General features: G+C 49.0%; 2 protein-coding genes across 2 annotated transcripts in view; both read right to left on the reverse strand.

Moving 5' to 3' along the window:
* Positions 1–823: 823 nt before the first annotated feature.
* On the reverse strand, positions 824–3,456 carry RNF186 (ring finger protein 186). Its single transcript, XM_083453386.1, has one exon. The coding sequence runs from the start codon at positions 3,044–3,046 to the stop codon at positions 2,006–2,008; it is 1,041 nt and encodes a 346-aa protein (XP_083309512.1). The 5' UTR covers positions 3,047–3,456; the 3' UTR covers positions 824–2,005.
* A 2,865-nt stretch (positions 3,457–6,321) lies between these two features.
* Positions 6,322–12,793, reverse strand: part of TNFRSF8 (TNF receptor superfamily member 8) — a 33,102-nt gene continuing 26,630 nt past the window's right edge. Inside the window, exons 8-10 of the mRNA XM_083454072.1 lie at positions 10,820–10,845; positions 8,923–9,130; positions 6,322–7,053 (exon numbers count right to left, since the gene is read on the reverse strand). Of these exons, the coding sequence (XP_083310198.1) occupies positions 6,806–7,053; positions 8,923–9,130; positions 10,820–10,845 (482 nt within the window). The 3' untranslated portion in view covers positions 6,322–6,805. The remainder of the gene's footprint in view (positions 7,054–8,922; positions 9,131–10,819; positions 10,846–12,793) is intronic.

The following is a 12,793-nucleotide window of genomic DNA, read 5'->3' on the forward strand; positions in this document are numbered from 1 at the left end:
GAATCAGGTGGTAATGTTCATTGCAGTGTGGAAATTAAGCAATTGTGGGTTAGGTTGAGGATCATGCCGCAGTTAGAGGCATGAGAGCAGTGATAAGCTGTTCCAACAAATGTTGTTGCCTCTTCTCCCTTCAACAATGTCTGTGTCACAGCCAGAGATCAACACAGATAAAGTGCTTTCCTTCCATACAGAATGGGCCAGTTTGGTTTCTACTTCCTAGTCACTGGGGAGTAACAGCATATTTTGTTGGTGATGGCAGGTACTTTGTCAGATTTGGAGCAGGGAGAAAGAAACAAAAGGACAGAGAGACAAACTCGCAAGACAAATTGTCTATTTATACATATGAAAACCTATTAAATATATACACTATTTTGTGAAAATGAAAACACAGTACATTTTGATAATACTGAGTGTTTCAACTGCCCTTATTTGCAGAGATACCCGAGTTGTGTTTGTGCTGTATTTGCCATCACAGATCTTTTGGTCATCAGCATCATTGCAGAAATAACAGGCACACAGGAACAAGCCCCTTTGCATTAAATGATGCCCATAAAGATCCACCCTTACTTTGCGTTAAATGATACCAGTAGGACTCAGACTTTTCTGGCTACTTAATCCAGCTCCCTTCATCATCCCTGACCACTGGGGCTTGGTGACTGCTGGAGCTGTACGCTTCCCCCTCCCTGCTATAGTCAACCTCTCTCACATAGAAAGGTAGGGGAATCTCAATTTCATCTTGCTGGAAAAGACACTCTTTAAAAACAAACGCCCGACTGCAGGGACAATCAGGGGAATTAAACAGCAGGTAATCTGCATTAAGGATGCGGGTGGCGCTGTGGGTAAAACCTCAGCGCCTAGGACTTGCCGATCGCATGGTCGGCGGTTCGAATCCCCGCAGCGGGGTGCACTCCCATCATTCGGTCCCAGCGCCTGCCAACCTAGCAGTTTGAAAGCACCCCCGGGTGCAAGTAGATAAATAGGGACCGCTTACTGGCGGGAAGGTAAACGGCGTTCCGTGTGCTGCGCTGGCTCGCCAGATGCAGCTTGTCACGCTGGCCACGTGACCCGGAAGTGTCTGCGGACAGCGCTGGCTCCCGGCCTCTTGAGTGAGATGAGCGCACAACCCTAGAGTCTGGCAAGACTGGCCCGTACGGGCAGGGGTACCTTTACCTTTTTAATCTGCATTAAGGGGATCCTAAGAGAAGCCCATCCAAGCCAGGGGTGGCTAACCCATGACCCTCCAGCTTTTGTTGGGCCCTGTCTCCCATCATCTGCAGTCAACATGGCCAATGGTCAGGGGGTGGTGTGAATTTGTGGTCCAGCAATATCCAGAAGACCACAGATGCTCCCCCAACCCTGATCTAGGCCCATCTAGCCCAGCATCCTGTGGTCACAGCGGCCTGTCAGATGCCTCTGGAGAAGCAGAACGTGAAAGCAGCAGCCTTTGCTATCGGCCTTTCAGCGTTCACAGGTAGACCGCATGTGCGCATGGAGGTTCTACATAGTTGACATGCTTAACAGCCACTGACCACGCTCTACGGAGAGGTCCGACCCCGCTTTCTTCAAGCCAGAAGCTCGGTTGCCTTGCAGCAAAACAGAGCCAGACATTCTCTGGCAACAACAAATCATTCAGCGAGGCAGGCAGTCTTTGGGTGAAACCACCCAAAACTCAATAGGGAGCTGTGTTTGTGTCTCTCTGTAGGCTCCCGCTGTGGGGCATGCGGGGCTGTGCCTCAACGAGAACAGGCATCAGGGGTTGTGTTAGCAAACTCTCCACCCTCCTCACCCTCTGGTCCAGCGACAGGACGGGCCTCTGCCTGATCTGTACGATGACCCAAAGAAGGAAGGCCTCTGTGGGTCCTTCTCCCAACAGATGCCCCAGCACAAGGTCCCCGAGTGAGAAACCTCAACCGCTACGACATTCCCCAAACGCACGGGATCCGTAGATGGGGCCCACGCAACGCTCCCGACCCGCGAATAAGGAAACCACAGCATGGCGGTCTTCTCAAGCAAGCGGCGCTGCCTGTCTCTCCTTCCACCTCCAGGGAGACCGCAAGAGATCTGGGCAGCTCCAGGTGGGGTTGCAGCAAAGCAGCACTGACATGATGAGCCCCAGGACCACCACAGAGCACAGCACCCACTTCAACATCCCCGTGTACATGAAGGGGAGGACCAAGACGATAAGCACAGCCACCAGCAGCAGGAGCAGCACCAGCCTCTTGGCCGCTGCCCGGCTTGGTCCCCTGATGGCATCATTCTCAGAGGCGGGGTTGCCCTCAGCCAGGCCGGTGCCAGGAGGGTCTGGCGGACAGGGGACCTCGGCGTCCAGGCCAGGGTTGCCCAGCCGGCCCACCACGTCCTCCTTGTCGTGAAGGCTGCAGATCAAGCCTCCGAAAACGACGGTGGCCTTCCGGCAGAGCGGGCAGCTGACGACCCAGGTGTGGTCTTCGTTCCGCAGGATGAGCTTCAAACAGACGGCACAGAAGACGTGCTGGCAGGCCAGGACTTTGGGCAGGCGGCAGGCGCTGTACCGGTTGAAGCAGATGAGGCAATCCATCTCAGCCAGCGAGACTTTGGAGGGGCGCGGATGGCACAGGTCAGCCACCGGCGGCACAGAAGTCTCCTTCAAAGCAGGCGGCTCCAAGGGTGCTGAGGGCACCGGTTCTGGAGTGCCTAACTGGGAAGCATCTGGATCGGGGCCTTCCGCGGCAGGGGAACAGCAACCCTTGCTCTCTTCTGTAGGATCAGCCTCATCTAATGGACAAGCATCCTCTTGGTGTATTGGGCCTTTCGATGTCTCTGGCACGTCCATTTCCGCAGCGTCACCTTCTGCCATCCCCAGCTGCCCTGTCTCCCTGCTGCCTGGAGAGACAGTTTCGCTCTCAGTATGTAAGTGATCCCCGGAGTCTTCCATAGGAGACAATGGCGGCCGCAGCGACAGCACAGCAACCCCCTTCAGGCTGCATGTGTGCATTTGGAAACTCCTTTTATAAAGGCGCTTTGTCCGGCCAACACAGAGCGAAGGCTTTGTTTGCTCTCTGAACATCCCGCTTGCTCCGAGAAAGGCAGTGACGTCGTGGTGGTTGTCATTTTAAAAAAAACAAAAAAACCCACTAGGCAGGGATAGGCGTTAATCAGTAACTCCAACGGTCACAGGGTTTTATGATGCCCGATAACATAAGCTGGGGAATTCTTGCCCTAAAGAGCAAAAGTTTTTTGTTTGTTTTTTAAACAGAGATTCGAGACATAAGGAGGACGCTTGAGGGTTGTTGTTTTTTAGAGAAGGTGTAGCCAGCATTCAGAATCACACAAGTACAGAGTTGAAAGGTAGCGGGTGGAACTGTGGTCTAAAACACTGAGCCTCTTGGGCTTGCCGATCGGAAGGTTGGCAGTTTGAATCCCCGTGACAGGGTGAGCTCCCGTTGCTCAGTCCCTGCTCCTGCCAACCTAGCAGTTCGAAAGCACATCAAAGTGCAAGTAGATAAATAGGTACCACTGTGGCAGGAAGGTAAACAGCGTTTCCATGCACTCTGGTTTCCACCACCATGGAACCACCAGAAAGCTGTCTGTGGACAAACGATGGCTCCCTCGGCCTGAAAGCGAGATGAGCGCCGCAACCCCAAAGTCGTCTTTGACTGGACTTAACCACCCAGGGGTCCTGTACCTTTACATTTACCTAGTCCAACTCTAGGGACATGGGTGGCGCTGTGGGTTAAACCACAGAGCCTAGGACCTGCTGATCAGAAGGTCGGCAGTTCGAATCCCCGCGATGGGGTGAGCTCCCGTTGCTCGGTTCCTGCTCCTGCCAACCTAGCAGTTCGAAAGGACGTCAAAGTGCAAGTAGATAAATAGGTACCACTCCGCCAGGAAGGAAAACGGCATTTCCGTGCACTGCTCTGGTTCACCAGAAGCGGCTTAGTCCTGCTGGCCACATGACCCGGAAGCTGTACGCCGGCTCCCTCGGCCAAGAAAGCGAGATGAGGGCTGCAACCTCAGAGTCAGCCACGACTGGACTTATTGGTCAGGGGTCCCTTTACCTTTACCTTTACCCCAACTCTAAGCTACAATGCAGTGATTACAGATAAAAAATTCCTGGCCGACGGGCATCTAAACTCTGTTGAAAAGCACCCATTGAAGGGGGGGTCCACCACCTTCTGAAGGAGTCTGTTCCACTGTCAAACAGCTTGTACTGCCAGAAATCTATTCCTAATGTTTAGTCGGAATCTCCTTTCTTGTCATATGAATCCATTGTTCAAGTCCTAGCCTCTGGAGCAGCAGAAAACAAGCTTGCGCCATCTTCCATGTGACGGCCCTTTAGATATGTGAAGATGCCTATCATATCTCCTCTCAGTCTCCTCTTCTTTCTCCAGGATAAACATACCCAGCTCCCTCAACTGTTCCTCATAAGGCTTAGTTTCCAGACTCTTGATTCTCTTGGTCGCATATTCCAGCTTGTCGATATTCTTCTTAAATTGTGGCACCTACAACTGGACACAGTATTCTAGGTGTCGTCTGACAAAGGCAGAATATAGTAGTCCTCTTACTTCCCTAAATCTTATTGTTGTTTAGTCATTTAGTCGTGTCCGACTCTTCGTGACCCCGTGGACCAGAGCACGCCAGGCACTCCTGTCTTCCACTGCCTCCCGCAGTTTGGTCAAACTCACGCTGGTATATTCGAGAACACTGTCCAGCCATCTCGTCCTCTGTTGTCCCCTTCTCCTTGTGCTCTCCATCTTTCCCAACATCAGGGTCTTTTCCAGGGAGTCTTCTCTTCTCATGAGGTGGCCAAAGTATTGGAGTCTCAGCTTCAGGATCTGTCCTTCCAGGGCTGATTTCCTTCAGAATGGAGAGGTTTGATCTTCTTGCAGTCCATGGGACTCTCAAGAGTCTCCTCTGGCACCATAATTCAAAAGCATGAATTTTTCGGCGATCTGCCTTCTTTATGGTCCAGCTCTCACTTCCATACATCACTACTGGGAAAACCATAGCTTTAACTATACGGACCTTTCCCTAAATGTATCCAGACACTAAACTTCTGTTGACGCAGCCTAGGATTTCATCACCTTTTTGTTGTTGCTGCATCACACTGTTGACTCCTGTTAAGCTTCTGGTCTACCTAGAAAATAAAATAACTTCAGGCAAACAAGAAGCAATTTCAGAGACTCGTGGGTGTTTTGAGGGACCCATCACACACAAACACAAACAAGCAGAGCTGAAAATTCCACACAGACTCCAAATGTGACCTGAAATGACCAGCTCCCTCTGGATATTCCAAACATCTGCATATTTTAGTTGCGCATTCCAGCGTTTAGGGATGCTTTAAGGAAATCATCAAGTCTTGCCAATGACTTCAAGGCAATGTCTAAAAATAACCCAAAGTTTCACAGAAACACCTTTGTGTGGGCATGTTTTGTTTTCAATTAAAAAAAAAGGCCTTGCGGCGTTCTAAATTGGGGGTGGTTGGGAAAACAAAAATCAAAGATACGGGGGTGGGGGAATACAGGGTGTGGAGGGGATTGTATTCAAATGCCAATACAGTGGTACCTCGGGTTACAGACGCTTCAGGTTACGTACGCTTCAGATTACAGACTTCGCTAACCCAGAAATATTACCTCGGGTTAAGAACTTTGCTTCAGGATGAGAACAGAAATTGCACGGCGGCAGCGGGAGGCCCTATTAGCTAAAGCGATGCTTCAGGTTAAGAACAGTTTCAGGTTAAGAACGGACCTCCGGAACAAATTAAGTACATAACCAGAAGTACCACTGTAGAAGACAGCTTCGGGTTTCTTTGCAAACTACTTTAGGCTCAGAGAATCTGCGCGGGGAATTCCTGCGGCGGCAAAAAAAGAAACCCTGCCTAATAAAGCTTCTCCAACCCAGTGCCCTCTAGATTTTGGGGGCTGCAATTCCCATCGTCACCCCTGAGCATCGGCCATGTTGACTGGGGTTGCTGGGAACAGGAGGCCAATGCCATCCCCAAAGCAGACCGTCGCTTGCCATTACAGCCCCCAGCTAACTCCATCATAACTCTGCCATCCTTCAATGTAGGGATCATAGAACGGAGAACCTGTGGCCCTCTAGATGTTGTGGGGCTCCCATCATCATCCCTAACCATTGGCCCTGCTGGCTGGGGCTGATGGAGGTCAAATTCTGACATCATCCAGGGGACACTGGGATAGGGAAGGCTGACTTAAGGTATCAAAGAATCATAGAGTCTTAGAGTTAGAAAGGAGTCATCTAGTCCAGCCCCCTGCAATCTCAGCTAAAATATCATTGTCATTGGACTCCCACAAAGAAAAGGTGGGTGCAAGGGTGATCAATTCATCTTCCGTTTCCAAATCTGCAGCAATGTCGCCTGCAAATTCACCCACAACGGGACCACGCGAGACCAAGACTCAAATCGTTGTGCGTTTGTACATTGGTTTTCGAACAGAATTTGTTCCGGAAGTCCGTTTGACTTCCGAAATGTTCGGAAATGAAGGTGTGGCTTCTGATTGGCTGCAGGAGCGTCCTGCAGCCAATCAGAAGCTGCGGAAGCCACACCGGACGTTCGGCTTCCGAGGCAAAGTTCGCAAACCCGGAACACCTACTTCCGGCTTTGCAACGTTCGAGTTCCGAGATGTCCGTGAACCAAGCTGTTCGGAAACCAAGGCACGACTGTAGATCACTTCCTATGCTAAAAACACCATAGTCATGCTTGCCAGTTCAGTAAGAGTGGCTGGCGGAAACCCAGCCAGATGGGTAGGGCATAAATAATAAAATTATTATTTATTATTGTTATAAGCGTGCACCCGTCATTTTCTAGCTAGATGGCCAAAGTCTTTTCACAGGAATTGTGGAATTCCCACTCTTCCTCCACAGGAGTTGTGATGTCACTTCCTGGGTGGAATTCCGTTTCCTGTTCCGGATAGCGCATGGCCAGTTCCTTCCTCTCTACGTCCTCCTGGGTCTCAGAGCCGCCATCTTCCTCCTTGGCGAGGCACATCTTCCCAGAAGGCACTTCCGAAACGGACCCCACAATCACCGTGTCAGCTCTCATGATGTATATTTTTTCTAGGTGGGGGGAGAGAAGCAGGAAACAGTATTACTTCCCCCTCCCTCAGTCATACATAAAGCATAGCTTCAGGTGGGGAAAACAGTTGGGGGCTCAAAACGTTCCTCACTTCATTTTTTAAAAAATGTTCCTTTTGCAAAAAATGGATATGCAGTGGTACCTTGGTTGTCAAACTTTTTTAAAAAATAGTTTTTATTAAGCATTTCAACGTAACAAATTATCAAAACATATCACCTTCATTCCCCCCCCATTTTCCCCTCCTCTCTAAGAACCCCCCCCAGACTTACCTCAGCTCCTCTCTCTGATTTTTCAACACATGTTATTCTCTGCATATTGTAAAATTCTAAAGATCCTTAAATTATCTGACTATTATGTTAACAATCAATAATTTTGTGTATGTTTATTCAAAACCTGCCAAGGAGTCCAATTCATTTTGTTGTTTTTTTTAAGTAGTTTGTAAAAAGTTCCAATTCTTCCTTAAAGTCACAGTTGTCCTAGTCTCGCAGTTTGTATGTCAATTTCACCAATACTTTGGTTGTCAAACTTAAACCGTTCCGGGAGTCGACTCCCGGAACCGTTCAAAAACCAAGGTGCAGCTTCCAATTGGCTACAGGAGCTTTCTGCACTGACTCAGAAGCTGTGGAAGCCACGTCGGCAGTTCGGCTCCTGTAATGGTTCTAGGGGTTGCTTGTGTGTAAGCCGGTGCTTATCTCCCCGGCTGGGTGCAAACACCTGGCTGGGTTGCCTAAGTGAACCTTTTCTGTCCGGACAGCCACTCACCCGTGGCTGTCTCAATCGCTGGCAGAATCCGTCAGTGGGCGTTTCTTAAACTTCTTCCAGCAAAGAAGCTCTTTGACGCCTAGTCTTCTCCTACTCTCTCTGCGCAAAAGCCTTCTGCGCAAGGAGGGCGTGGGCACCAGAGGACCCCTACTCTCCCCGCTGGTCCCAGGCAAGGAGTCATGGGACCGCCTCGCCGCTTCCCCCATCTGCCCCCCTTCTCCCCTGGTGCTACGCTGATTCTCTTCCCCAGAAGATGGGCTGCTTCTCCCAATCCCTGGACGCTCTCCGGAATCCCTCTGGCTTTTGCTCTCTCCCTCTGGCACTGATGGCAGTTCCCTGACTTTGCAAACCAGGGAAGACACAAGAGTTACCCACTCGGGAAGAATGGCAGATGGACTATATGGAAATGGTGGAAATGATTGGCAGAATCCGAGACCAGGGAGAAGAGTCGATGGAGGAAGATTGGGAAAAAATTAAAGTGTATTTACAGAAATATTGAAAATTAATGAATGTTAGAAGAATATTGGAATGAAGTTACATGGTTTTAGCAGAAGTGTTATTAAGAACTATATGAATATTAATTGTTAATGTGTTAAAGTGGAAAATTTAAACTTAAATTGTGTTAGGATAAATTATAGAACAAAAATTGAAGAAGAGGGAAAGGATTTGTGGAACCAGCTAATTTGAACAAGAATATACAAAAGGGAGGTGCGAGGAAGTCGAGGAAACAAGCAAATGAAAGATATAGATATGAAACTTGGATGTGTGTTTAAATGTTTTTGGGGGGTTTTTTGTATTGTTGTATTGTATCTTTTTTATTGTTGATGTATTGTCTGTTGAATCTATGTATTGTTTTTCTCTACCTTTTTTCTTTTTATAACTATAAAACATCTAATAAATATATATATATTTTTTTAAAAAAGACATTTGCAAACCAGAACGCTTACGGGTTTGCGGTGTTCACGAACCAATTTGCTCAGGAGCCAAGCCATTCAACAACCAAGGTCCCACTGTGTTATACGATCCGTAATGGAGCTCTCACTCCAACAGGAAGCAGTGAGGGCCACGAAACTCAACGGCTGACTCACCGATGTGGTTACTCGTGTGGTTGTGCAGGGGGGGCTCCACAAATGCCCCTCCGTCCATCTGAAGCAGCTCATCACCTTCGGGATTAAGGACAGGAGTGTTTTCCATTTCTAAGATGGAGACGTCAGGGACTTCTGCGAGGGGTTCGGGATTCAGCTGGTCCCCCTCTCCTGAGCCATGCTCTTCAGAGTCCGGCCCATCGATCCTCTCCTTGCAAAGACAGAAAACCAATGAGATCAATGGGTGAAGGGTCTATCCTGTGCAGGAAGGCAAGCCATCTATTCTCACTGCCCAGTTCTCCATCTCTGGCTTTCCCCACTGTCAAGATTTAGGCTGCATAAAAGGTAAAGGGACCCCTGACCATTAGGTCCAGTCGCGGACAACTCTGGGGTTGCGGCACTCATCTCGCTTTACTGGCAGAGGGAGCCGGCGTACAGCTTCCGGGTCATGTGGCCAGCATGACGAAGCCGCTTCTGGCGAACCAGAGCAGCGCACGGAAACGCCGTTTACCTTCCCGCCGGAGTGGTACCTATTTATCTACAGTAGTATCTTGGGTTACAGACACTTCAGGTTACAGATGCTTCAGGTTACAGACTCCGCTAACTCAGAAATATTACCTCAGGTTAAGAACTTTGCTTCAGGATGAGAACAGAAATCGAGCTCCGGCGACGCGGTGGCAGTGGGAAGTCCCATTAGCTAAATTGGTGCTTCAGGTTAAGAACAGTTTCAAGTTAAGAACAGACCTCCAGAACGAATTAAGTTCTTAAACCGAGGTACCGCTCGTCACCTGTAACCAGTAAAGTTGTGGCCTTTTTTAGCCCATTAACCTTAATAATTGTGTCATGTGTCATTATTTCCACCTGGCAGGGCGGGAACTCACCATGCAATATAAATCACAAGTAAAATGTAGTAAAATTTCACATTGCAGTGGACACTCGGGTTGCGAACGTGATCCATGCAGGAAGCATGTCTGCAACCCGCAGCGCCGCATCTGCGCATGCGTGGGTTGCGATTCGGTGCTCCTGAGCATGCACGAAGCACGATTTAGCGCTTCTGCGCATGCGCAAGCGCCGAAACCTGTAAGTAACTTGTTCCAGTACTTTGGGGTTCAGCGCGGTGTGAAACCCAAAATCGTGCAACCTGAAGCGTCTGTAACCCGAGGTATGACTGTACAAGTATCTTCACATTCCTGCCAGTGACTTTAAATTTTTACAGTGATCTTTTAAACAAAGTAAGAATTTATCCCAGTCTTTTTCAAATACCGTATTTTCCGCCCTATAGGACACACTTTTTCCCCTCCAAAAATGAAGGGGAAATGTGTGTGCGTCCTATGGGGCGAATGCAGGCTTCGCGCACCTCTGCGCAAGCAGCGGGAGCCCAGCGCTGGGCTCCCGCTGCTTGCGGAGACTTGCCTTCATGCTGAAGCCTGCGCGCTGAGCTCAGCGCGTCCAGGCTTCGCGGACCTCTCCGCAAGCAGCGGGAGCCAGCGCTGGGCTCCCACGGCTTGCAGAGAGCTGCCTGTTTGGGGGCTGGGGTCGGGGGAAGCTCGGGCTTCCCCCGCCCCAGCCCCACACCTGGGGGGGAAATAATTCCCCCCCTTTATTTCCCCCCCCCAAAAAAAACTAGGTGCGCCTTGTGGGACGGTGCGTCCTATAGGGCGAAAAATACGGTACTTGATCTTCCTGGTTTCGGATCTTTTCTGTCAATTTTGCCATCTCCGCATAGTCCATCAGTTTCGCCTGCTATTCCTCTTTCTACGGTATTTCTTCTTGCCCTCCCCTTCTTTTCTTAGCTCCAGCGGTTCCTGAACAGTATTTTTTTCAAAAGCAATAACTGGGAACAGAAAGTTTTATTTAACCCCTCAATATGCTGAGTTGCAAGGCAAGGGATCATACTTACTTCGCAAATCTTCGCCGGGTTAGAGGCTGCAAAAGAGAGAGAAAATGAGAGGAAGGATTAAATCTCTCGCCGTTCAATGTTTCTGCATTAATTTCTGGAAACGGCAATCCCAAAAGGTTTCCCTCTCCCTGCACAAACAAAGCATGTCATTCTTTAATTAGGAAAGGTCTCTGCCAAAGAAGATAATTGATGGCCTCAGGCTTTCAAAATCTTTTTAAAGAAGGAGAGATTGTTTTTTATTTATTTCATAAAATTTATATGCGTTTATATTTCATGAAATGTGTACGTGATTGTAAAAAAAACAACAACAAAAACAAGCAAAATCCCATCAAGGTAAAGGTAAAGGTACCCCTACCCGTACGGGCCAGTCTTGACAGACTCTTGACGGGCCAGCGCTGTCCGAAGACACTTCCGGGTCACGTGGCCAGCATGACATCGCTGCTCTGGCGAGCCAGAGCTGTACACGGAAACGCCGTTTACCTTCCCGCTAGTAAGCGGTCCCTATTTATCTACTTGCTCCCGGGGGTGCTTTCGAACTGCTAGGTTGGCAGGCGCTGGGACTGAACGACGGGAGCGCACCCCGCCGCGGGGATTCGAACCGCCGACCTTTCAATCGGCAAGCCCTAGGCACTGAGGCTTTTACCCACAACGCCACCCCCCTATAAAATCCCATCAGTGGTTTACAAAAAGAATAAAAGCATGAAATTATCAGTTAAAAGCAGGTAAAAGCAACTATTCAAAATTAATTAAAATCAGTGGCAAGAAGATTAAAACACCTGCCAGCATTCTACGTGATACAGGCTTTCACCAAAACAAAATGTTCTTAGCAGATGATGTTTTAAGTGCCATCAAGTACGATCCATCACTGTACTCTTTTTGGCACCAGCCAAAAACAGTACAATTTCGGCAAGCCTACCCGGACGTGGGTAGCGCTGTGGGTTAAACCACAGAGCCTAGGACTTGCCAATCAGAAGGTCTGTGGTTCGAATCACCATGGCGGAGTGAGCTCCCGTTGCTCGGTCCCTGCTCCTGCCAACCTAGCAGTTCGTAAGCACGAAGTGCAACTAGATAAATAGGTATCGCTCCGGTGGGAAGGTAAACGGCGTTTCTGTGCGCTGCTCTGGTTCGCCAGAAGCGGCTTAGTCATGCTGGCCACATGACCCAGAAACTGTACGCCGGCTCCCTCGGCCAATAAAGCGAGATGAGCGCCACAACGCCAGAGTCGGTCATGACTGGACCTAATGGTCAGGGGTCCTTTACCTTTACCCAGACATGTAGAAGACTGATGTGTCCTTTAACCTGTTTTTAATTTATTGCTGTTTTTAATTTATTGCTGTAATTTAATCTGTTTTTAATTTATTTTAAAAAAACAACACCGTTTCAAGTAGTAGTATAATTTTTATGAACTCTACAGATAAAAATATACGGATTAGGAAAACCCATAGAGAACGTTTGTTGAAGGCTCTGAGCTTAAACAGAAGCTCCAGACTCAGCACCCCCAGGTAGGGCCGGCGATGATCCTTGCCAGAAATCCTGGAGAGCAGCTGCCAGCCCGTGCAGGCAATACTGAGCTAGATGGACCTATGGCATCCTATCTTCCTCCGATATTCACGCAAAGCAATGCATGATGGGCTCCCAGGACAGGGGGCACCTGAAAGCACTCAAAACATTATAAGCGGCATCCTGGTACCCAAAACAAAGGGAACTGTGCCACCTACTGTTGCAATGTAGTCATGACAAGAGCTCAACTCGACCAGAGCTCTTCTGTCATTTACTGAATTTGTGGGCAGGCAACATGAACTCTTGTCTCTCTAAAGAGCTTTTGACATGGACGTTAGCTTCCCGTGGGATTTCAAGAGCCCAGCAATGGAAAACCTCAATAAATCTGCTTTTGGCTGTGTCAGTCAGTCAGTCAGTTTTATTGCACATAGCCAAAGGCTGCTGCAATGTACACAGAATCATTCAACAATTGAA

Source organism: Podarcis tiliguerta (assembly GCF_965153285.1).
Source record: "Podarcis tiliguerta genome assembly, chromosome: 8".
NCBI lineage: Eukaryota > Metazoa > Chordata > Lepidosauria > Squamata > Lacertidae > Podarcis > Podarcis tiliguerta.